The sequence below is a fragment of the Montipora foliosa genome, chromosome 9 (assembly GCF_036669935.1).
Source record: "Montipora foliosa isolate CH-2021 chromosome 9, ASM3666993v2, whole genome shotgun sequence".
Classification (NCBI taxonomy): Eukaryota; Metazoa; Cnidaria; class Anthozoa; order Scleractinia; family Acroporidae; genus Montipora; species Montipora foliosa.
Window position 1 is genome coordinate 42,295,629 of NC_090877.1, and position 25,814 is coordinate 42,321,442.

Here is a 25,814-nt window from a genome sequence, read left to right on the forward strand (position 1 = left end):
TGGCCTGCAGCTTGATATCAAGCAGAGTACGAGTGTTGACTGTTTTAAGTCTTCTCTTAAAACATTCTTATTTAGACTTGCTCATGAATAATCATGAGATTTTAACGAGGAAAGAACTGGAGAACTCGTTCTACGCAAATTAATTCTATTGAAGTGTTCGTTCTATGCAAAGTAATGTTCACAGTGGAACACACAAGAACGAAGCAAGATCTAGAAATAACGTAGAAAATCCTCCTTATCTTTAAAGCTTGCCGTTCTCAAAGAAAAAGCATCTGTCCACTTTATCAAATAGTTTAAAACTGTGCCAATCATCTCGGGAGGAAAGATTCTAAACTAAATGTTTGCTCTCATCCCAGCCAACGGAAGTCCGTCACGGTGGCAGAGTGGGCTAACGCGCTCTCAGAATGCCGCAAAGCTGGGAAAAGGGTGGGTGTTCTAATAACGGCAAGGAAATTTGGAAATACTAAAGGGTATAAAAGTGGAGTCACCCGATCAGAGTTTAATTCGATATCGGTGGGGTATGCAGATTTGTGACTACCAACAAAGACCTTTAAGACGTGGTATGGGTTGCATTATCTTTTCATTTTCTCTTCCCTCACATGAACTAAACGAGATTGCTTCTGCTCGCTCTCACTATTATTTTTATCAACATAGTATTGTCACTCTAAAATTTTGTTTCATAACAACTTTGTGTCATTTGCTCATCTTTCGTAGTTTCGTTTACTACGCTGTCCTCAATCTCTGAATGAGATGTGGCGAATTCCTGAAAGTCTTCCACGATGGATTCCTAGAACACGAAATTATAAAGATTAATATTCTTTGCGTAAAGCCTCTGTTACACTAAGCATTTTTCTTGCAACTTGTCTCGCAATTTTTTTGCGACACTGAAGTTCTCACATTTGCCAAACAAGTTGCTTGATGGGTGTTACACTGGGCAACGTTTCTTGCTGCAACCAGTCTCGTTTTTAATGATCACATGAGATTAAAGGAACATTTTTATTGACTGGTTCCGCAAACCGTCGCGACTCAAGTTGCAAGACAAATGTTACACTACACAATAATTGAAAGATTTGTTGCGAGACCCGTTTCCCAAAGTAGACCCGATTTCTTCTAGCTTCTCGCATCGTTGGTGGGAACAAGAACTGATGTTGCGTTTGATGTCAGTGGCAGGGAATGTTACAGTGGGCAATTTCTCGTGCAATTTATGTCGGAACAAAATTGCGAGACAATTTGCACGAAAAATTGCCTGGTGTAACATAGGCTTAACTTTTTGCCCCGGTTTATGATTATGCAGGAAATGTAGATCTTAACAAGTGTTATTAAAATCGAAAAAGAAAATTGGGGGTAACCACGCATTTTCAAAGATAATTTGTGAACAATATTTGCAAAAAGCTTTAAATGCAAAGCAATGTATGGCATTCTTTCTCAAATTGAAGCTTTATTATCTCTGAAAAATGTATGGTTACCCCCAACTTTCTTTTTGGATACCAAGAGTACTTACTGAGATCTATTTTCTCCGAATAGTTTTAAACCGTAAAAAAAATATCCCTGAATTACAGTCGAACCTGCGTATAACGGCCACCCTCGGGACTTGAGGAACTGCCCGCTTAATACAGGTGGCCTCTTTTAACACAGAATCACTAAAAATACTCACTGGGCGTGGTCTAATGCCAATTTAATGGCGTATCATACAAAAGCACTTCATACATGAAATCAACACTCTTTGAAGCGATCAATACTTTAAACAAAGTTGCAAACTTGTAAACTTAACGGTAAAATATAAGTAACACTGTGTAAAAGTATTGTGCAATAAATTGCCCTTTACTCTTCTACGGTACACAGTGCTGTATTTCTATGACTTACAGTTCATAACAAAAGATCTCATTCCGTCAGTTCATAGTTGTTACGTTTAATGTGCAGTTATAACGGAAAGGTTGCTAATTAAAAGTAAGACGATATACAATACTGTACAAGTTGAAGTAATAGAGTAAAAATTACGGCGACTTAATAAAGTCGAACACCTACGTCTGGCGTTTCGGCATTTGAAACTTGTGTTTGTAGAGCAAGTCGTGATGATGAATTGCATTTTAAAAAATAAAATACCGCATAAAATGAGTTTCTGTTCAAGGGTGGCCACTTTATACAGGTAAAAATAACAAAGAAAGACAAATATAGGACTGCTACAGGGTCGCAGCGTCCGCTTAATAGAGGTGGCCGCCTAAAACAGGTAACAAATACAGCGTTTGTATGAGCGGAAAATCGGGACTTTGAAAACTGGCCGCTTAATAGAGGGTGGCCGCTTAATACAGGGCCGTTATATACAGGTTCGACTGTAGTAAGAATCACCGATAGGAAACCCGATTATCTCGATGCGCAGAACATATGTGTAATAACAATACTAGGCACCGTCCTTAACGCGGCTACGTTGGGGCAGCCATTTATGATATGTGTATTTCCTTTACTATACTACGGCCATTAACGAATAATTTTACAGATAATAATAAAAATATCATGGAATTAATAAAGTTAATCAGGAAGTCTCTTCGCCACAAGTAAACATAAACATGTTTCGCTTTCCGTGTCGGTTTGCCAGTAAGGAAACCTAATTGGCCCCTCGATTTCCCTGAGATTTGCTGTGGTTCCCTTTAACGTTATTTCCCTCTTTACTGGAAGGAGAGGACCCCTCCGCGCGGATTTCCCCGATGGTTTGCCACGCCCACATGCGCGACGTGAAGTCTGCAACGTCACTTCCACTTCTGTGCCATTGGGCAGGCGTTAAAATTCAAACTGGTTATAGCGACTTTTCAACCGGTAAACTATTTGTCCAAAATTCTGGACGACATCGAGAAGATCCGTACATAGGTTTTCTTTAATTTCCTTCCCTGTCAAGCAGGGTATCCCTATGAATTTGCAATTAACAGCGCAACCTCGCTGCAAGACGTATTTTTATGTCTTTGGTCAAATAACCACTTTTTGTGGTAGGTTTTGGTGACTGCTATGGCACAGAAAACGAAAGATTCCTCATTTAGGTGCACTTTTAACTTGTGACCTCAACGTATGACCATAATGAAGCCGTTTAACTAAAGGGGTTACTGACGTAACACACAACAGAAATGACGTCAGAATTTGCGGCAGATGTCGACCATGCTCAGGCTGGATCGCGGGTTACCTTGGAATTCATAAAAACCTCAAGAAAATCTTCAAAAAATTCAATCACTCCCGGCGATTTGTTCTGTAATTATTTCTTACACGATTCGTTTGTTTTGATCTTTCTTCATTGCGAAACGATGCGGCTAAGCCAGGATAAACAAATGATCTAACGTTAACTTTCTAACTGAAGTACTGGATCTGAACATTCTACGGTCAGATCATTCCGCCCTCTTAGAGTCAAAAGCTTTATAGGCCTTATAAGTGTAACGACAAATACAAACCAGTGTAATGAAGTAAAGTTAACAAGACGAGTACACAAAATAGCAAATCAAGTACCTTTTTGGTTTCACCATCTACTTTGGTTAAGTCGTCGTCAATATCCCACGTGAACGAATGGCCAGGTAAGAATCCGTAGAGCCATTCCTTTGCTGGAAACAGCAGCTTGGGATCTATTTCTTTTTGGCGATCCGCCTTCGTTTCTTCACCAACAAACAAAAATATGTCTCTATCTTAGTCGATGGTTGAAATAATTTAGGACAGTAGCCTGATCAGGAGACTAAGCAGTGTGTTCATGAAAAACGCCAGGCAAACGGCAAGTTACTGCTTTCACATAAAAGCATGAAAATTCTCTTGTTCCAAATTGTCTCTCTCTTCTGAGAGTTACTTGGTACTCGTAGGCCACGCGAAAAATGAGATAAAATCAAACAACACTTTTTGGTTATTGGAAAAAAAACGAAAATTTCATCCTAGCTGGCGTCTACCGTAAACTCGATGCAAAGTCTCTCTTTGTCTTTACACAAAACGAACCGAATGAGAGTGGTATATTCCGTCTGGACTACATAGGAATGAATTTTCTAGCTGTGTAAAAACGGCCGCTGTTGGGGCAGCATTGAGGTCAAATTCGACAGCTTTACATTACAATATCAGTGTATCGACCTCGTGGATTAATCACTGGAATCAGTGAAAAGAATAGATTCGTGAAAGTGGGAATTATACTGTCTGGATTGGAAAGGAAAGGAAAGGAACTTTATTTAAGTGTCTAATCTTCTAGCGCCGAAGAGCACTAATCGGGGACACTGTAAATTGAAATTAACAAGTTAACGCAAATCAAATCAAATTTTGGTTTTTGAGGAGAGCGGAAAACCGGAGTACCCGGAGAAAAACCTCTCGGTGCAGAGAAGAGAACCAACAAACTCAACCCACATATGACGCCGAGTCTGGGAATCGAACCCGGCCTACATTGGTGGGAGGCGAGTGCTCTCACCACTATGCCATCCCTGCACCCCAAACATACTATCCTATTTATTTATTTCTTTTATTTATTTATTTATTTATTTTTGAACCTGATAAAGCAGACTTAAGACTATTGCAAGCCGCTTGGAGACTGGTATACGCCTCAGTTGAACTTAAGCCGCTGTTACCCACTGAAAGTGTAAGCTGAAACTTGCGTGTAACAGCGCTGCGAAACAAGTTTCAGGAGGCATTGCACCGTGTACCATGGTCGTTTCGTGAAACTTTTTTGAGCTTCCGTTGCCAGACAAGTTTCACGAAAAGTAGAACCACTTTTTACTTCTGCAACCGTCGCAGCAATCGCAGTGGTGACAAAAACAGGAGTTTCATCGTGTAACACAACTTCGTGAAACTGTTCTCGCTCGGTCTTGTTACGCTACGCTGCCTAAGCCAATCAGCAACCGGCTACTGAAGCCATGTTAACAACATTTTGACACCAGTTTCAACGTTCCCGAACGATTTTCAATGTTTTATGTTACACGGTGCAACACCTGCTGAAACTTTTTTGCAGTGCCGTTGCACATAAGTTTCAGCTAAAAGTTTCAACGTGAAAGAGCAGCTTAGTCCCTACGTACTGTCTACTGATTTTTCTTAGATCTGCCTCAGGCGAGACCAAATCATTACAAATAATTGACAAATAACCGCCGTGTACTCACCCAACATGTAGCTAATTACCAATCCCACGACAAATGAAGTCATTATACCAAGGCCACTGAGCCACAGATAAGAGATGTGGTATAACGTGTCAGCGATTTCAACGCTGTCAAGAGAAAAGTACACATAAATGCAAACCAACAACGACTGAGATGAACGCACGTTTCCACTCGCAAGAGAACTGATTGTAATATCCTTCTTTACCGAATATAACTCCATTTTTTTATTGTTTTAGATTTGGAAATGGATTTTTAATCGGCTTTCACTAGAAAATGCAAAACAAGTCATACACGAATATATAGCGTTGACGTCTAAGAACGAACGGAGCAAGAAAATCTAAGACTTCCCATTGCAAAGCTATATCAAATTTCTTTGATTTCCGCCAGTGTAATTGACAGTGGATTCCCAATTGAAATGAGACTGTTCTGAAATGTTTTTGCAAAAAAAAAAAATTCTTTACTCTGAGTAAATTTCAAGAAGGAAGCAAGACCCGGTGGTCAGGGCACTTGCACTGCGGAGATCCGGAGATCTCTGGGTTCAGGCCCTTTCAGACCGAGATTAATTTGATCCTCTACTCGTTGTCTCTGGTTTCGGCTGCAATTGTAAATTTGTTTGCCTCCTGCAAGTTTGTGTTCTTAAAGTTTTGGAGATAAAATTGTATCATCGATATGTTTCATTGGCTCTGAAAAGCCGCTATGGGGAGTGGTCAATTAAGTGTGTACGAACGTATTATCTTAGTTCTATAATAAACACCTTACCCAGCCAGTTGGGATTCTTAATTGAAAGTTGTTGTTCTGTTCTGTTCTGTTCTGTTCTGTTCTGTTCGTGGGACTGGCCCTGTAAAAAGTCCCTATGGGGAGTGGCCATGGTCAATTAAGTATGTCTGTATGTACGTAATCTTAGTTCAGCAATAAAGCACCTACGTACCTGTGGGACTGGTAAGAATTGTGAATGTAACCGTCACCATACTTCTCAAGTATTTTCATGGAGTCATTGACTTGTTTTTGAGTCACGAAAGATACATTCATGGCTGACACGTTCCCGGCGATGCTTTGATAAAACAGTGCGTTTTTGTAAAACTGGCAATCCCTGACGGAGCGAGCGCCTGGATATTTGTTAGGGGGATATAAACCTGAGCCCACAAAAACCCAGAAAGCCATTGCAATACCGCAAAAGACGCCTGCATAGGCACCCTGTAAGAAAAAGAAAACAAAGTTAACTCAGCTTTAAATACCCTGCAAGGCAGACGTGTTTTAGCGGACGTAAGTTCAAGAAGAGACAAAAGAACAAAACTAACTGTTTCCTTCGGGAACATAAATTGAGTGTATATTTTAAACTGCTAGGGCTAGTTCAGCCAAAATGATGACAACAATCTCAGTGGTAAAAAAGCGTCGAGAAATCTCGGGAAAATCAGCAATCATCAGTTGGAAACGTTATTTCGCAGGCAAAAAAAAAAAAAAAATCACGCGCCTTAAATTAGCATGCCCCTCTCCCCTCTTGAGGAGTTGACACATGTCTCGTGGACTCTACCTCGTGCTTGCAACATTTAAAAGTTCGGGTGGGCAGACAACGTTTCAGCTGTGCGCGCAGATCGGATAATTTGCCCGAACAACTTGAATGGAGGTGCCCGTGTGTTCTAGGTTTAACTGCATGTTCCTCGCAAAGTGGCAACACAGCTTATCATTAAAAGAGTCTTCGTCAAGATCATGAGGCATGGGAACCGAGCGTTAATTTACTGAAGGACAATAATGCAGTGGTGATTTTGGATTACTGCTCGAGCGAAAAACTTTTGATGAACCAAGTACATGAGAAGGATACCGTGACATCAGTCCCCGGTTAGCGAGCCTTTTTTAGCATCGATGTGAGCCTATAATTAAGTGGTGGTCACCATGTTAAAGCAAAGTAGTCCATGATAACATGGAATACTTATAAGAGACCACTGCATTGGTAATTGGCAGGAAAGTCTAGAGTATATCTCGGTGGACACCGATCAAAAGAGCCTGTTTGATTGATTTTGCCGTTGTCTTATGTCATAGTATTTAAGAAGCAAATGTATACGTCGGTAGCCTGCACTTCAAATATATACATTTCTAATTTCATCGAATCTCTTCACGGGAATACTCGAGCCCAACAAATTGATCTGCTCCCAAATGTTTGGCTTCATAGTTCAGTTGGTAGAGCAATGTACGGGTTTCGCAGAGGTAATTATATAGGGTTCCACGAATCTCGTTGCAGCCACCTGAATTGTCTATAAGAGACAATTGCTTAACTAAATTAGATTAGTGCGAGAACCGTTTCTCCCTTTCGTCTACAGTATTTAAGAAAATCCAAAGCAAAGGTTTGAATCTAACTATTGGGGTGTTCTTTTGAAACAAGTGCGGTCAATTCGTTTAGCTTTAAAATTGAAGAGAGAGAGCAAATGTTTAAACAATTCTCACTTTGACATTTGCACGGCGGACGAACATCCCCAATAAAAAAATTCCAAGCAGTGGGCCACTAACTATTCCAGCGATGCTGAGCGAAAGCTAAAAAAAAAAAAGAGAAAACAATCAATGATCATCACTTCTGTGATCGAAGCTGTCTAAAGAGAGGCAAGTGATAACCTAAATTTCGCGAACTGGGCACTAGGCTTAGGGCACAAAAAAGCGTAGGCGAGGGTAAGGCGCTAAAAATGTAACAATCTCCAAACAAACAATTTGTGTGTTTAATCATTGTGCGAAGATCACTATTGAATGTTGGATTATCTAATGCGGAAATTTTCCCTTTATGGTAACAACTCAGAGAAACCACCCATCATGTGACATGTGTGCAACTGATACTAGCACTAGGCGCAACAGGATATACTGTTTGCTGTATGCAGCTAGCAGTGGAATTCTTCGCTGACCTGTAAGACCATGGTCCCCAAGTATCTAACAACAAACGCACCGCCGATCACGATGACTCCAAACACAACAGCTGCAACAAGAACGATCGCACAAAACATATTTAAATTAAAACATCATCCTATGGTGTGACTTGCCAACGAACAGGAAAGCCATCACCAATTTTAACGGAATTTATGCGGACCCAGGAGCCCATGACCCAACCTGGTTCCCAGGGTCTTTCTTGGCTACAAGAGATACCCTGGGAACAAGGTTGCCCATGACCAGTAGGGAGCCTACAACTTCGGTACTATTAGTCTATGTAACGGCATTTTAACATATCAAGCTATTTTTAGACCAGCTTTTATTAATAAATCATCATGTGGAGATTTGGCTTGCTCGAGTGACAGGGAAAAAATGAAAGCGTGTTTTTAGCAAGCAGCTTTAAATTTTCGACCTCGGATATCGGGTTTCTATCGTTCTCATTCGCTCAATAATTCTCGGTTATCAGCTCATATACCGTATGACCTAATATGGGAACTGATTTCAACTTCTGTAAAATCAAAACAAACAGGAGCTTATGACCAGGAGTGAATAACAACCCTATATTCCTGTCACGGCTTTTTCACAGACCTATTTATTGTTAGATTTAATTTCCCGCGAATGAGACTCCCGCAGGAGCCCGATGACCAATCCCAAGAAACTAACTTGACGTCATGGAGTCAACGAACCGGAAATGCGTTTCTTTTTTTGCGGAAAAGATAGTCTAAAAATAGATCGGTCTGTAAAAAATGCCATGACAGGTTTTGTATGGGTGGTTCGCTCCTAGCTATGGGCTCCTGAAACAGAATAATTCAATAAAATTTGGCTTCAATTTCCAACTGTCCAATCGTTCAGCATTTTCATTCGCGCTTGTTGGATATGAGACTAGTTATAGCCAAATCCAAAGAATGCTCATTGAATAATTGCAGTTAAATATGATATTAAGGATGAGCTGGTAGTGTGGCTGGGATGTGTAAATTTTAATTTCATGACGGCAGTTAGCTGCGCCGGCTTCCCGCACGTCCTCAATTTGCATTCAATACCACTGAAAGTTAGCATTTCCATTGCAAGTGGCACGTGGAGAGACTGCATGATTAGTGCGTACGCGCATACCCAACAATTTTTAGAGAGCTTTAGATTCTAGAACGAGAACAACTACGAGTACAAGATTTCCTCATAGAACAACAGTGAGCGCGCGCAAACCAGCGTCATTTTGGCGGGAAAAAAAGCGATACCGTCATCATTTTAGTACGAGGTTTTACACAAATGTCGTCGAGTCAAAACGAGTCAACGACATGGTAGCAGTTCAAGTTGGCATTTTTCGATCACCAAAAAGGCTCAGTTACCAGCAATAAGAATAACTGAGCAACCTATACTGCTAAAAAAGAGTAAGATTAATCGACCGGGTCATAAATCTTCTCAGTATTTTCGCTAAAAAAGGGAAGTCAAATATCGTACTTGTTCTCGTCCTCGTCCTAGAATCTAAAGCTCTCTATTGTGTTGAAAAAGGGGGGCAAACAGCTTTAACTTCATTCAACTTTCGCGATAACAAAAGAAATGTTAAATGGTTGTTGAAGCGAAGTTTTAACACTTTTAAACTCATTCAACAACAGTTCAACATTTTTCAACTCGATGGAGGGTGGGTGGGGGAGGGGGGGGGGGGTAGGACGGTTTCAACATCGCTGTTCAACAAAATCGAACGGACGCTGAAGCAAATGTTGAAGCCGTTTGCCCGCGGGGGGCCAAGAAGAAGCTCTAACCAATCATCTTGCAGAGTCTGGCAGCCTCGGAATCGGTCAGATTCCTCTTTGTTTTCTTGATAATGTCTTCCAAAACTACCAGAGACATGGCATTTAGTGCTGATGATGCAGTGCTAAAAAGTAAAAGAATCAATGATAAACGTGATCATTAATAGAACGTTTCCAAAGTACCTGCAGCCTCTTTGTCAAAAAGAGTCAGGGTGAAACATATTTATGGAAGGAAATATATAGTTTACGTCATAGAAAGAGGCGTACAGGGCTGTATTCACGAGTTGTTTGTTTGAAAACGGAACAAGCGTGGTCAGGGCTTCACAAACGAGTGATTACAGCCCCATACAAAGCACTTCATATGACAAGAGATGTTTATTACACGTAATATTACACGTAAAACAAACATTTTCATTGAAATAAGTTTCTTAACGCAATTAGAAACAAAACGTCACTAACAATAAAACCAAAAGCAGATTTAATAGCGATGGAAAATATCGCAGTACATTAACTTAAAGGAAATAAAGTGCTGAAGGAAAAATGCACTTAAAAAAGTTTTTTTTTTTTTTAATAAGGCCATCCCTAACTACGTTAGCCATTTTTATGTAGCACAGAGCGGTGGTTGATCCTTTTTCCCGCGCTGTTTTAATTTTGCCACAACATCCGCCAACTTTTCCGCCATATTGATTTTGGGTTCACGTCTTGTTGTTTTCCTGGCTCCACAGCTATGATGCCGGGGTACCAGGCCTCCGATTCCGAGAGTGCTTATGCTTTTTTTTTTAGGTTTTTTTTTTTCAATCCGACCGACCGACCGACCCAATATCAGGAAACGCATTCGACGGTAAACAAAAAAAAAGGGGGATGGCCTAATCTAAGTACGATGACAATAGGATAAAATTTCTGATCATTTGGTCATTGTACAAAAATGGCGTACTGCAATACTGCGCTACTCTTTTCTGGCACAAGACTGGGAACCGTTCAGCAGCTAATCTCGTTGACAATATTCCTTCTTGCATCATCCTTCCGGCAAAGCTAAATAAAAACTTACTTTCCGCTAGTAAACTAAGTCTTATCACTTCAAAGTGCCTTGGTTTATACCACTGACATACGAAGCTCACAGAGCTTGCTATATCATTACACGGTAACTATATCATTTGCAGAATCTTAATGTTAAGCTAGCAATGCTATGAATAGCTGGCTATAGCCATCACCTTAAAGCCCCTGCATACAAAGAACCAGTAAACAATCCCGGCACACCATGCAGGTGGTAAAGTTTGTTGATAACAAAGTAAGGCAAAGCCTGTAGGTAGAAGAAACGAGACAAGAAAGAAGAGCCATGCAGTGAACGGAGTGTAAAATAAGAGTTAATTAATTAAACACATTTATATGCTAGCAAAACAGGTCAATAATATAACCCAAACATTCATTTTGCTTATCATCGGGAGAAAAGCATTTACTAAATAAAAAGACCAAATACAGATAATTGATTGACATAAGTGACTTGAATTTAAAGAGTTTTCAAGTACGGTTTCCTGTGCTATTTTTATCGACCATTTGAGAGCTTTTGCACTCATTGCTTTACGCCACTCGAGAGTGATAAAAATTTGATGTGAGTGTTAGGTTATCTAGCCGTGCACAAGGTCCCTATATACTTGACGAAGACTATAAATCAAGGTGAAGCAAATAAAATCAAATCAAATGCTGGTTTTGGATAGTAGGGGGAGACCGGAGTACTCTGAGAAAACCTCTCGGAGCAGAGTGGAGAGCCGACCAACTTGGGGTGATTCCTTAGCTAGAAATAGAACTTGACGTAGTTTCCGATGAAACTTCGAACACTGTTGTAACATGTCAAGGAGATGACAAAGATGTATTAGAGGGGGGAGGGAGGAGGAGTCACCGTGTTCGTTCGTTTCCATGGTACGACGCTGACGAATACGGATATTTAAGCCACTTTGACAATTGCCAGGCACTCCCAATGTTGGACAAATTCAGCTCGATTTTATAATTCGCCCTCTGAAATTACTCTTAAAAAGTTATTTTATGCTCAAGGTAAGGAAAAGTGAAGTCACAACTGAAGGGTAGAAATATTTCGGGAAATCTTTATTGCCTGGTAAATAAACTAAAATCAAAGTTCACACTAACCCAGGGTTAGTTAACAGATCTTTGATCGAGTAACTGGACCCTGATTTACTGTTCATCAGTATTGAGATGAAAATCAACGTAACCTTGCCCACACTTGATCAGAAAGGTTGTTACCTGATCGTTGCTTGCGATTTTCTTGTCCGCTCTTGGATCGCAACCAGAGTAAACTGCGAAAATGACAAGTCCGGCCAAACTGCACACTAATCCATAAATCATCAGGGCCGGAACGTTTATCCATACGGCACTAATTAAAATTGCAATGATCTACGTCATTAATGGATCCAGGAAATTGAGTTGATTTGTGTTATTACTAACTGATGCAAATAAGGGGTTCATGCTATACTTGCATCTAACAGCAAGTTGAGAAGCAATAGGTAACTTCAAGCAAAGAAAAAGTTGCGTTTTCCACTTTAACTTTGTCCATTTATTTGCCTTTGTCTTCAAAACAACAATTCGAAACAGCCAAATGTGAGGATTATGAAGAATAACAGCTCTTGAGGATAAATTTCCATTCAGTTTCTCCCCCAAAATTAAGCGTCGTTGCGACCAGTAGGGAACCACGGTAACCACAATCTTGTCATATTAAAAAGGTTTAAATAGTCACATTTTCTAAACCGGGACATTACAGTGTATTACCGTCTCATATCTTGCGCGCTTTCTCGACCAAATATGGTAAAATGGCTAATAGTGGAATAATAAATTGTTGTTTCATGGCGTTCTCGTTGACGACGCGGTCGTAGATTTTAAAGTCCCTGACAATGCAACGGACGGTGCATATCATGTTCAAGTTCTACCGACAAAATAGACGCTATCAATTGTTTTCGCCATATTGCCTTTGCTTTCCCTGGTTACCCATTCCGCAGCCAAGAGTTTAAACCGTTTATTTAACGGTGTTTTCAAACTGTTCCTTTTCGATGAGGCCACGAAAGACAAACTTAACGTAGTATTCAAAGATCCACGAAACGTCTTACGACTTTTTGTAAAGCTATTCTTCGTAATATCATTCTCGCGAACTCTGGGAAAGAGAATAAAAGCTAATTTACAACTACTTTAGTAAGGAGAGTAGAGGCGTTGGGATAGCTTGTGTACTCGTTAATTACTAATTACCGTTTTGCATCCTTTAACGATTTCATGGCTAGAAATCGCTGGACATAAGTCTGGCTAACACTCCACGTTGGCATGATGGTAAGAGCTCCACCAATAGTCAAAGTCCAAAAGGTGTTTCGCACTTTAGGGTCTGGATTAAAACTGAAATAGAAACATTACAATCAAAGAAAGGAAAACACACCCTCGGGAAATCGTGAAACACCTGAAGGCATTCGAAATATAGGTGTTTCTGCAAAGCCCTCCACTTTAAATAGATTATTTGAGCGACAAATTTTAAGGTTTCAGAGATAATAAATCCTTTTTTGTTTTCGACAGATCTGATTTGCAGGATCCTAACCTTAATGTCTTTGTTGCCTTATAAAGTTAACAATCATAAACACTGTGAAGTCATGTGAATATATTGCCCATTAGTTCACCCCATGTTTGTGAGGTGACTTTCAATCTCGTCCCTGCAGCCAAGGATCTAATGTCTGCGCATGATCCGAGGCTCGAGCTCTTCTCCCTCTCACACAGAAATGCGCAAAAAAGAGTAGCTCTGGGATCGAGAGTGCGTTACGCACAGCTGCAACGGATTCAAAAATGACCGTCCACCATACAGTTCCATGATGCTCACCAAAAAAATAGCGACCTAAAGTCGAAGGTTGACAATGGTCCGCCGTGACCTTGTTTTTTATATCATTGAACACTTAAAAGTTTTGACTTACACTGTACCTGGAATAAGAATAAACGGATCAAATTAACGAAATATAGAAGGACTTTCCGCTAAGCAATTGCTAAAACACAAAGACAACTTTAAACCACAGAACATAACACAGAACAGTTTGTAGCCAAAATAAAGAATTTCTGAATCGCTTGTTTTGGTTTTCAAATTTCCCAGGCGCTGCCATGTTAAATAATAATGCTCTATCATGGTTTCAAAACTCTTTGTGCGAAATTAAAATGATATGGAAACCGTAATACGTCCCAATGCTTCCATCAATCAAACTCCCGGCGCCAACCACAGATCACGAAAACAATTGGTGAATGACGTAACCCACCAATGAGCATCTTAGGTCCCTACGGGACATTTGCTCATTCGAACTTGATGCCGATGGAAAGCGATGGAATCTGTACGAATCTCTTTACTGAAGAACCTCTAAAAACATATCATAATGGTATTCGAGCTGTGAACTAAACAAAAACTCCGATTCAGATTCCGAAGGCTGAGTGGATCTTCCCCGCTATGTTCGGAAATTTGATTGATGGAAGCCAAAACGCAGTTTGGCGCTCAGCGTTTGAAAGTGATCAGATTCTTGAAAATTATAAAAATCGCAGTAAGGCCCATTTCGTCGGTAGGTAACTGGAAAAACTCCTCTGAACGATTCATGATTTCATTTTATTTACTCGAAGAGCGTGGTCCTGTTGTAGGCCTTGTTGATTTGCCACACTTTATCCAGTCCCCCAACCTCAACACTGCCAATGACAAGAATGGCAATCAGACCACCCATCATGACCACCGACTGAAACACATCTGTCCATACAACGGCTTTTAGGCCACCCTGGTAAGTGTAAGAGAGAAAAAGTACAATAGTTTTACTTGATTTTTATGCTGTTTTTTTTTTGTCAGTCGATAGACTAAAAAAGCTTGTCCGACGAAGGAAACAAAGGTTAAAGAAAGCCTCCACTCCGACGAATGAATAATTTTAACCATAACAAAAAAATGTTTGCAATCAAATCTGCTCGACAATTTTATCCACTAAAGTGTAATAAAGTCGAAAAAAAGGGAACTTTAGAATCAGTTATTTTCACTTTCAAATTTCCCGAGCGCTGCCATCTTGAATAATTGTGACGGGTAATGGTTGCCCTTGTTGTTTTCACACAAAGAATTTTAGGGCAACCAAGACACGTCACAATTATTCTGTAACAAAATAAGCATATACAGGACTGTTTACACAAATGTCTTTGTCGTTTACTTGTAAATGTGCCCGCTACCAGAGAAAAAGGAGAAATCTGCATGACTGTTAAAACTTCTTTGTTATCATTACTTTCTTCACCCGGGCCGAAGTGCCAAAGGGCCAAAGAGCTCATGCAAGTGAATTTTAATATTTCCAATACTTCGGCAACGTAAACTTTTCATGCTTGAGAATTGAGACTCACCAGGCTGGTGTAAAATGTACAAACGATTCCAGTGGTCAGGATTGAGACGGGAAGTGGAATCCCAGCGACTAAACAGCAACCAATCGAACGTTAATTGTTATATTTAGAAACTTGAAATAACAACACAGGGTGGTGTTAACATGATACAGGGGTGACTTTCATACTGGCACAAGTTCACTCCGGTTCCCTCTCGTGGCTCTTTATTCGTTTACATGATACTACAGAAAATGTCATACCGGAATCGAGTCATATCAGCGCGAATTCACCCCGCTTGTTGCACTGGAGAGAGAATGAAATGACCAGCTCCCAACGTCAGTGGCTTCATAGCTCAGTTGGTTAGAGCGTCTCACCGGTATACGTATCGCGAGGTAACGGGTTTAAACCTCGTTGAAGTCCTGAATTTTTCAGGCTTCTTTACTCAATTGCAAAAATTGCGTTTATAAATGCGAGGATCATAGCTTCACTTGATTTCATATCCGGAGTCATATATATGATCCATTTCATATACCATTTCATCATTGATTCATTCCTCACGGGACCATTAAAACCCACAAATGACCAGCTCCCAACGTCAGTGGCTTCATAGCTCAGTTGGTTAGAGCGTTGCACCGGAATCGCGAGGTCACGGGTTCAAACCCCGTTGAAGTCCTGAATTTTTCAGGCTTCTCTACGCAATTGCAAAAATTGCTTTCATAACTGCGAGGATCATAGCTTCTCACTTGACTTAATTTCATCTCTGTACGAAATCCCGGAAGTATCATGAAAACGAAGAAATACCACTCATTCACTTCTTGCACAAATCCCATAATGCACCTCTTTTAACCCCCAAAATTCTGCATAGGTATTGTTTTCGACTTCTCTTGGGACATTTTCATGTCCCAGGAGAAATTACAAACAATGGTTATGCAAAATTTTTGGGGGGTAATAGGGGTGTATTATGGGATCGTGCAAGTAGTGAATTTCAGTATGAACTTGACCTCTCGGTAGACTGGAACTGTGACGGGTTGCGCATGCGTTAAGTGTGTCTTCCATGTAAACACGATACGGAATCAAGTAGTCAGATTCCCGGTGTGGAAATAGCGCCCCGGGCAATTTTTCACATGTGAACAGGAAGCCCCATTGTGAAAAGAAAACAAAAATGTCAACTAATAATCTTTCAGACAAAAAATTCTTTCACTTGGGCCTTTATATAGCTGGTGAAAACTAGGGAAATTCTTTCACAATTTATGTTTTCCTTTTCTGGTTTCGGATTAGCAAAATATAACGTTTTCCTACAGAAGCCTAACTTACCAAAACAACACGAGATACTCCGGAAGGTGATCTGAGACCTAATCATTATTAACAATTATTCAACAGAGTGGAGGTGAATAGTGCTGGATACTTTCACCGACACTGAGCTGAATAATTGTTTCAGTATACAGCGATGTTTCTCGTGACGTCAGCCATTGTTGTTAATGTGCCAACTAGAACCTAATTAACTCTTGAAAAAGTGACTTCTTTTGTTCCGTGGTTGGCAAAATTTGGATATCAAAAGAAAAGTGACGTTAATGTTTGTAAACAAGAAATATCACTCTACCGCACAACAACAACAGCAGCAACAACACTTTTGTGGCATATATTAATTTAAAATCTCATATTCCGAGGTTTTCTTTTTTATTATTGCGGATTAGCCAAAAACAAATTATTAGTTGACTGTAAGAAACAGAGAAGCAACTACCAGAGACTTACCAGCTTCTAAGGCAAGAGACGGCGCAAATATGGCGACAGAAAGGTACAAAGTCTAACAACGCAAAAACATTAATTAAACACAGATGACATTATTCCCCAAACTGCGATTTTTCCGAATTTTAGAATCTAGAATTGTGGAATGAACATGAAGTGAAAGTTAGAAAAATCATGGAAGCCTGAAAATAAAAAAATACATGGGCTTGAATGGGAATATTATTATTATTATTATTATTGTTATTATTATTATTATTATTATTATTATTATTATTATTATTATTATTATTATTATTATTCATTCTAGTACTGCCAGTCCGTCTAGGGAGGCTAGTCTGCCAGTAAACCCATGTCATGAAGCAAATTTCGAGCAATCCTTCTCTGTTAAAGTTACCACCCCGCTGATCCAACAGATCGTGGCTCAGTGCCATCAGATGCCGGATTATTTTCTTGTCAAGCCACTACAACAGACAGTGAGGAGTGAGAGAGCAAAGGCGCTTCAAGAAAGGCCAGAACATATACGAGAGGTAGCTCCACAGAAAGTCCAGCGAACACTTGACCTTGCCGCGGAAAAAGGGTCATCAGTTTGAGTGACGGTGCTCCCCCTTCGTGAAATGGGTTTTAAGATAAAAAAACAGGGAGTTCCGTGACGCAATCAAATTACGTTATGATGGGCCGGTTGATGATATCCCCTGCGTATGCGGCGACATTTTTACAGTAGACCACGCCATGATATGCAAGCGAGATGGGTTCGTTACCCAACGTCACAATGAGCTGAGAGATTTAGAAGCCGAACTCCTCAGTATGGTATGTGGTGATGTTGCGATCGAGCCTGTCCTTCAAGATATCTCGGGAGAACAGCTGGGAAGGGGTTCTAATCGAGCTCGAGATGGGAGATTAGATATCCACGCGCGCGGGTTCTGGGAGAACCAACGATCAGCATTTTTTGATGAGAGGCTCTGTCACCCTAATGCTGATTCGTATGGGAACCTGGAACTCCGACAAATATACCGCAATCACGAGAACGAAAAGAAGCGCCTATACTCGAGGAGGGTTTTGGGCATTGAATATGGAACTTTCACACCCTTTATTTTCAAGTCAACAGGCGGTATGGGAAAGGAGTGCTTGCAATACCATAGCAGACTGGCGCAGCTAATCTCAATAGAGAAAGGAGAAGATTTCTGGGCTAAAACAATTTCCATCAAGGACAACCTTCGCTTTATTAAGATCCGCACACTAATCTGCCTTAGAGGATTAAGAGCTAGAAGAAAAGCCGTTTCTGATTTTAAGAACATTGATATTGACATTGAAATCCAAGAAGGAGCCATAATGTCGCATTTAGGGACTCTTTATTGATGTCGTTTTGTGGATACAAGCATTTTTTTAAAAGCATATTTTGCCAATTCTTCATTTGATGCAGTTGAAGTGAAGTTTTTAGTATTTTTTATTATTCATACGGATTAAGATTGTGAAAATCATTTTTAGCATTTTAGTAGATAATATATAATTGTAAATTTAAGAATGTTTAAGAATTTGTTAATAAAATTATTAGTCTTGTTAGTTATTATTATTATTATTATTATTATTAGTAGTAGTAGTAGTAGTAGTAGTAGTAGTAGTAGTAGTAGTAGTAGTAGTAGTAGTAGTAGTAATAGTATAGTAAGTAATGTTTATGAAACTTGCAGCAGTGTTTTATCGGGGTTTCCGCCGAGTGTTTTTTGACCCGATAAAACACGTGCTGCGAGTTTTTTTAAGGGCTTCTCAAAAACATTCCACGAAAAGCGTGTCTCTCTGGACTCAGAACAATACTTACATTGTGTAACATAAATAAGGCACATCCCACCATTCGAACTCCAACTGAAAAGCGTCTTTCAAGATACTAAGGAGAAAAGAAAACGCCACAGAAAAATAAAACCATTTAAAGGTACATTCTGTAAGAGAACAGCCAGAGGTTTACACAATGGCAATATTTTGTCGCCGAAGTTTTTTTCGGCAACATTAATTCTCTTGAGTTGACTAAATACTGCTCGTTTTTACAGCCAACACTCGTCTTGCATCATTTACATTTCTAGAAGCAATCCAATCCGCATAGGATTTTTCATGTTTTCATTTCCATGTACACAGGGCCGTTGCCAGAAAATAATTATGTCGGAGGCAATGTCCATGGTTAAATTCTCTCCGTATATACGTCGGTATTTTAGGTGTTCATAGTGAGTACATTTTACAGACAACACTAAGTCAAGTGCCTCGGTTTGCCTCATACTGGCTACGGCCGTGGTACAGTCATGGTGGAGGTCTTGTAAAGACCCATATCTAAGTTTGTTTGCCTTAGGTGGTCTGCTATGTTTGTTATTTCCTCCAATTAGGTTTGTATCATCAGCATATCGGATGTTCCAAATCGCCGCTTGTCCTCCAATGACCTTTCCACTTCGTTCAGGAAGTTTAGAGGTCCCCCCCCCCCCCCCACCCCTTCCTTCCCCGCTTCTGTCATGATCATTTTTCCCCAACTGCAAAAGGGCACCCAACGAGTAATTTCGGTAGATAACCGTTGTTCGGAAGTACGATGGGCTAGAATTTTCCAATATTCGAACTTAGACTTTCGACGCACACTAAGATTTTGGACATTTTTCTGAACAGATTACCTAGCTAGGTATTTCGGAAAAGAAGTGAAAAATCTGAAGAGGGCCTAGGTTCGATTCCGAAATTTTGCAAGCCAATCAAAAGATGTGGGGTCTTCGAGAAAGTTCTTTATCAAGCACAACTCCGGGAAAGACAGTTTCTTTTAGCTCGAGGTTGAGAGAGATCGCCAGGTGAACTAAGTGGAATCTCACTTATGATCATTAATGAGATTAGTGTATCGCATTGACTAAATCATTGACATATATTACCAACCTCAGCGAAACGTTTGAGGAGACAACAATGATCGTTGACTGAAATGAACAAATTGCAGCCAGGTTCATGATGATCTGAAGAGCCTGAACAATCATTATCTTCAAACGATCGTGGGTCGCCTTGACCGATTTTTATATTATAAAGGAAAGTATGCACCGTACTGATACTTTTGGCATGGCTTTCAAATGTTACAAGAACTTGACCTCAGGTCGTACATGAAGAGCCCGTTTGAACTTGGGATATGGACATTTCGACCTAATGGAGACACTGGCAGATGGTCAGAAAAAATGTCGGCGAAAAGCAATCCACGCTTTGAGCTTCCGACTCTTCGTTTGACGAATAGTTGCCATCATGAGAAGTTGCTCTTGAGGGTCGTGGAATCAATCAACAGAACATGCAGGAGGACAGGAAATCTTAAAATTCACAAGCACCGCAACGACTTTTGTGGTTCATCATGGTATAAATCAAGATTTGATGAACGATTTGTTAGTCCGTCTACCTCACGTACAAGATAAGATAAGATAAGATAATAATAGGTGGGTTCATACCAGCATAGTAAGTAAACCTTAGGTACGCTTGAGCTCGACTTTAAATTCACCTCAAGCAGCCTACTTTCTGATTATGGTAGCGCAATTCTTTCAAAGAAGCCGAAACTTACACATCTCCTATCAATAAAACTCTACGAAATAACTTGATTGACAACCCGATTACCTTGAAAGCCTACTTTGAACTCGAATATGAACGCTCATCACGGACGATCTCAAGTGTACTTGAGCTCTGGTCATAATTAAATTACCGGCTCAGCAAGTATGAACCCACCTAAAATAATAAGTTTCAAGTGTATTTAGCGCTGAGGTACTTTACAGATATCCAATCACGCCGGGCCAGCGCGCGTCACAAGGCTGCATTGCAATGTTTTTCAAAAATGGGGGCGGAATTCGGAATTTTCGAGAGACATTTGGTAGAAATAAGGGGTCCTCGTGCCTTGTGGGAAAGCTGTGCTTCATTCACAAAAGAATATGATAGGTTGTTCCTTCAGCTTTCAGATGATACCAAACATGTCATGGTTTTGCTATCGAAGTTTTTGAGGAGAGGAGAGGAAGTACCCGAGTTTGAAAACCTCTTTAGGCAGAGTAGAGAACCAAGAGAACCAAAACTGAACTCAACCCTCGTATGCTCCCATGATAACTCTATGGTATTGCATAACGATATCTTTAACAAAAACCTGTTTAAAATAAAAATTATTTACAATCGCCCGATAAAGAAAAAAATGTATTAATCAGAAGAAACTAAAAAGATCTAGTATGCTATAAAAGCAACAAAATAAAATAAAAATGAACCTGAAGTTATTTTGCCGAAAGCAACATCGCGATTAGATAATTTTTTGCTGGAGGGAAAACTTGTCATGAATATGAGGCGCATCAGCTCGGCAAGTAAAATGTTCAGATCACTAACTGAGGTGATGATGTCAGGGTTAAAGTCATCAGAGCCATATTTGTATTTAAGCAAAGGTTTGAAATTTAATTGGTCAGTCTCTCAAGGTCAAAACGAACAGGAAATTTTGCATTTCGCAGATAGGTCGAAGTTGGTGTCGTATTAACCCACAGACCGAACGAAGGCGCCTTTTTTTAGTTCATTTTATTGCATTCGAGTTACCGATGAATGCCAAGGTAGTTATGAAACTAAAGTACACTGGTTAATCATGTGTAACTCGATCAGACAATGAAATAAGTTCAATAAAACTGAACTTCAGAGTTGCACGGTAATGAAAACCTGATGCCACGGCTTATTTGAACAAACTACAGGAACAATAAACTGTTTGTTCTGTTCGATTCGTTTTCTTTGCAGTTTTCTCAAATAAATGCATTACAATTCCTTCCTTTGTTTGGGTTCGTTTGTTCCCTAACCCCTGCGCCCTCTCATAAGCAACCGCAAAAAGATAAAAATAAAAACAAACAGATCAAATCTGCAGAGTATTGTCGCATTGTTTGCATTGGGTAAACAAATTGCACAAGAGAATAAAGCCTATTATTAAAAAAATAATAATAATTACACATCTGGATGACATATCGATCGCGAGAGTGATAATTCCGAAAATGCACGGATAAGCCGATAATGGGACAGATATTCTTGGTATTATACCCAAGCTACGCGCGATTTAATTTTGGAATATAATTTCCCGGCGAAACAAGATTGGACAGAGAAAAGAGACTTTGGCTCATGGCTCCTGGCGTGTGCAAGTTAATATTAGCTGCATGTTCTGTTCTTACCTCGTTAGCACAAGTGATGTTTACCCGGCGATACATGGGAACGAATATGATGGACACAGGCAAAAGCGACAGGATTGGACCAAAGAGAATCGACACGCAATATTGTATACCGTACGTATAGACCTCAGATGGAATTCCAATTAGCGAAACAGCGGATAGAAAGGTCACCAATAAAGAAATCGCCACAGGCCAGTGGGACATCTTGCGATCTCCCAAAAGATATTCTGCCGTTGTCTTTTGTCTTCCACCTGGTCCGCACCCGTACCATATTCCAATCAGGGTTGAGATCAACATCATCAACAAAAACACGACATAATCAACCACGCCGAAGCGATCGTTTGCCATTGTAGCAGCCTGCGGAAAGCTAGTCCAAGGCCAAAGAAAACAATCTGTGGCATTTACCAGTGGCCTGGGCTTGGTTACCTCGGATTTATAACCGTTTTGGACGCAGTGAGGACTGACGTGTGTCATGGATACATATGTAAGCGTCTGATTGGCCGGCTAAAGAACACAAAAAGAAATACGCTCCCTGCTATGATGCCACCCCAAACCAATTCTCTCAATTCAGCTCTAAAGACTCCTTTTGCGCGAAGTCTTGGTGGTCTAGCCATCCACACGTTCTCTCAGAGAGCGATGGAGAAAATTTGGAGAGGAGAGAAATTAAGCGTCCAAATAAGTAGAATAAACATTGTTCAACACCCTGAGTTGTTTTATTATAATCAGAGACATTTAATATAGCAGGCGTCGTATTTGAGAAGGGAGATGTGTCACCCTCTTGAGATATTTATAAAAATTCTTTGACTTGGGCCATTTTAGTTTCAATAGGAATAAAACGCAAACAGCGGTTACAAACATTTGCTTGAAATGCATAACTTAATGTTTCGTATGTTACAACATACATCATCAGACTGAAGTGATTATTATTCAGTTACAGATAAATTTAAAATCAAAAATACAACTGTACGGACTGGGAACTAACGAAATTGATTGACAAACGACAAGAATATCCTATCCGATTGCAATCGTGGCAGCTCCTTCTCAACATCAATCTATCGAAAGAAGACATTCACCGGTCTTTAAACCAAGTGGGACTCTTTTACTCCTCGTAAATACAAAATAAACCTAGTGCGCACTTTGGCTTATCGTTGCATTAGAACCGATGACCTCAATAGGATTTTGTTACTTAATGGCTACCCTATTGTTAAATATCATATGAATGATGTCAGAAAGAAACATCAAAATAAGCCAAAAGATCCTGTACAAACAGTTAAGAAAAAAGAAGTTCTTATCGTTCTACCTTTCTTAGGTCATCACAGCAAACACCTCACAAAACGGCTGAGGTCTTGTATTAACAAATTCTATCGTATTTTTAACGTCACAATAGTTTTTCAGAACACCCGAAGAATCAAATCTTTTTTCCCTTACAAAGATAAACTAGCTCCTTCCTTCAGGTCAAAAGTAGTGTACAGAGCAAACTGCTGGGATTGCAATGATTTCTACATACGGAAAACGAAACGCCGATTACGTGACAGAAAAACAGAACATTTTAAAGCTCTAACTACAAATTGTCACGAATCTGCAATTGCTGATCATGTTTTCTTAACCAACCATAGAATTAAGTGGGATCATTTTGAAATATTAGCAACTGGTCGATCAAACATGCATTGCAAAATTAAAGAGTCTCTGTTGATCCGTGATCTTAAGCCAGCCTTAATGAAAACGTTGGCAGTGAGAAACTTTATCTCTATTATTAGGATATTCTTGTCGTTTTATGTCAATCAATTTCGTTAGTTCCCAGTCCGTACAGTTGTATTTTTGATTTTAAATTTATCTGTAACTGAATAATAATCACTTCAGTCTGATGATGTATGTTGTAACATACGCAACGTTAAGTTTATAAAAGTTATGCATTTCAAGCAAATGTTTGTAACCGCTGTTTGCGTTTTATTCCTATTGAGATATTTATATTTTTAGGGCAGTAACCTAACCTGTTTACTAGATAACTTTAAACTCTTGTGGCCGCGCCGGGCTATCGACATTCGTCAGTTATCGGCATGGAAACAAATCGGGAGCGTACTTCATGAAACCTCACTGTAGCCTTCCTGTTGTAGTCCATCTTATAGAATTGGATATCATGAATGAAATGCCAGGCGGTCATGTAGTACGTGACGCCACTTGATCACTTATTAGGTCGTAAACATGAATTCACAAGTCTATTTTGTCACGTGGCATTTTACGACGAGCTGCAGACCTATAACTTAGGGTGCGTTCGATTGACCGTATTACGGAATAGGAATACATGGAATACAAGTTAAAAATCCTTCGTTTTTACGGGGATTCACATTGAGATTGTCAAACACCAGCTATTTTAAACATATTTTTACTATCCTTGCTGCTTCGAAACGCGCCAAGCATATCACTTTAATGATCATTCCACATATTCTTATTCCGGAATAGGGTCAATCGAACGCGCCCTAAGTCTAACTCGATCATTCACTCACTTTGTCACTATGGGTTCGAATTTTTGTTTCATTTTGCTTCTGATTCGCAACATTAAACTCGTGATATCCCTCAATTCACAGCATGAAACAATTTAAAAGTCCACAATGGGTTAGTCACGAGTCATGTACCGGTAATTTTGGAACGTTACTTATTGCACGGGGCTAAAATTATCATTGATTTGTTGCCATAAATCAGGGATTTATTTTCTTTCTTCCCCAAAGAAGATTCCATGTATTTTTTTTTCCTTTTTAAATTCTGATTTATCCCATTTTCTTTTTTATTAAATTGGCTATTCAAAGCAGCTCTCTGGCTCTCGGACGAAGGCTGGCACGTACTTCCATATTTTACACTTTTGTGCATCGATTCGTCACAAGTTTCGGCATTCAAAATCGAAATAAGTTCAGTCTTGGATTGTTTGATTTCGCTCAGATTTGAAACATAAACAGATCAAAGGTAAAGAAAAGATTTCTCTACAATAAAAATTCATATATTTTGTGCAAAAATGTTCGTGGGATGTTAACAATCACGGCTGATATAGAGATCATCAAAGGAACCCTAACCCTTATGCGCCTAACAAATGTTAACCTCGAATTGGGTGGAGACCCTGGGCATAGCTGGGGCACTTGACATCGATTGTCTTCCCCACCCTTGAGAATTTGACTAATATTCTGTGTCCCGGAGGAAGGGGTGCTTGACTTTTGTGAGGATGAAATTTGTAATTTGTCGTAGGAAAAATTAAAGACTACTGGAAGGTTTCTCCACTTATCAGTTAATCCAATCTCACTAAGGTAGAGAAATATTTTTGTTTATTGTTCGCGAAGCGAAGGAGAATCGTGAAAAAGAAATAGATTGTAGGGAAGGCTTGGCTTCTCGGATTCTTACATATCTTACATTGCAACGAATATCTCGAGCTGAAAGCAGTAAATAAACTTAACAAGCCTTGCAAACAATAACGAACAATTTTAATCAACAACTGAGCCTGAATTTACATGAACAGTAATCTCTTTCACAACATTTCTCTTAAGTTTAGAAAAACAGCGAAATCTTACTACTTAAAGAGTCAGGCTAAAAAGTAGTAAATTCGCTTACTGGACTGCAATTTCACAGCCAAATAAACTGAGCAGCTCACGACTGGACATCTATTTCACACAAAAAGCCTATAAATGTGATTGTTGAAATATGCCAGAATCTCTGTCAACACGGAATTGCAAACGCTCCAGGCCTTCTTCGTTTTTTTAGCGAGTTTTACAGAATATGTGAGGCAGCGAGGCATGCATTATGATAGTCCAGTTCTGGAC

General features: G+C 39.8%; 1 protein-coding gene across 2 annotated transcripts; it reads right to left on the reverse strand.

The window, feature by feature from the left end:
- Positions 1–550: 550 nt before the first annotated feature.
- On the reverse strand, positions 551–24,093 carry LOC137969602 (sodium-coupled monocarboxylate transporter 1-like). 2 transcript variants are annotated; one of them, XM_068815913.1, is made up of 15 exons: positions 24,003–24,093; positions 18,666–18,731; positions 16,859–16,910; positions 15,131–15,198; positions 14,378–14,532; positions 12,995–13,135; positions 12,002–12,131; positions 10,957–11,045; positions 9,758–9,870; positions 7,979–8,049; positions 7,533–7,619; positions 6,022–6,287; positions 5,097–5,200; positions 3,487–3,629; positions 551–787 (listed from the first exon to the last, which is right to left on the reverse strand). In XM_068815913.1, exons 1-15 carry the CDS (start codon positions 24,051–24,053, stop codon positions 665–667), a joined length of 1,659 nt encoding a protein of 552 aa, XP_068672014.1. In that variant the 5' UTR covers positions 24,054–24,093; the 3' UTR covers positions 551–664. The 2 variants fall into 2 exon arrangements, with proteins under 2 accessions (XP_068672014.1, XP_068672013.1); XM_068815912.1 differs by lacking the exon at positions 24,003–24,093 and adding an exon at positions 22,015–22,425.
- Positions 24,094–25,814: the final 1,721 nt, after the last annotated feature.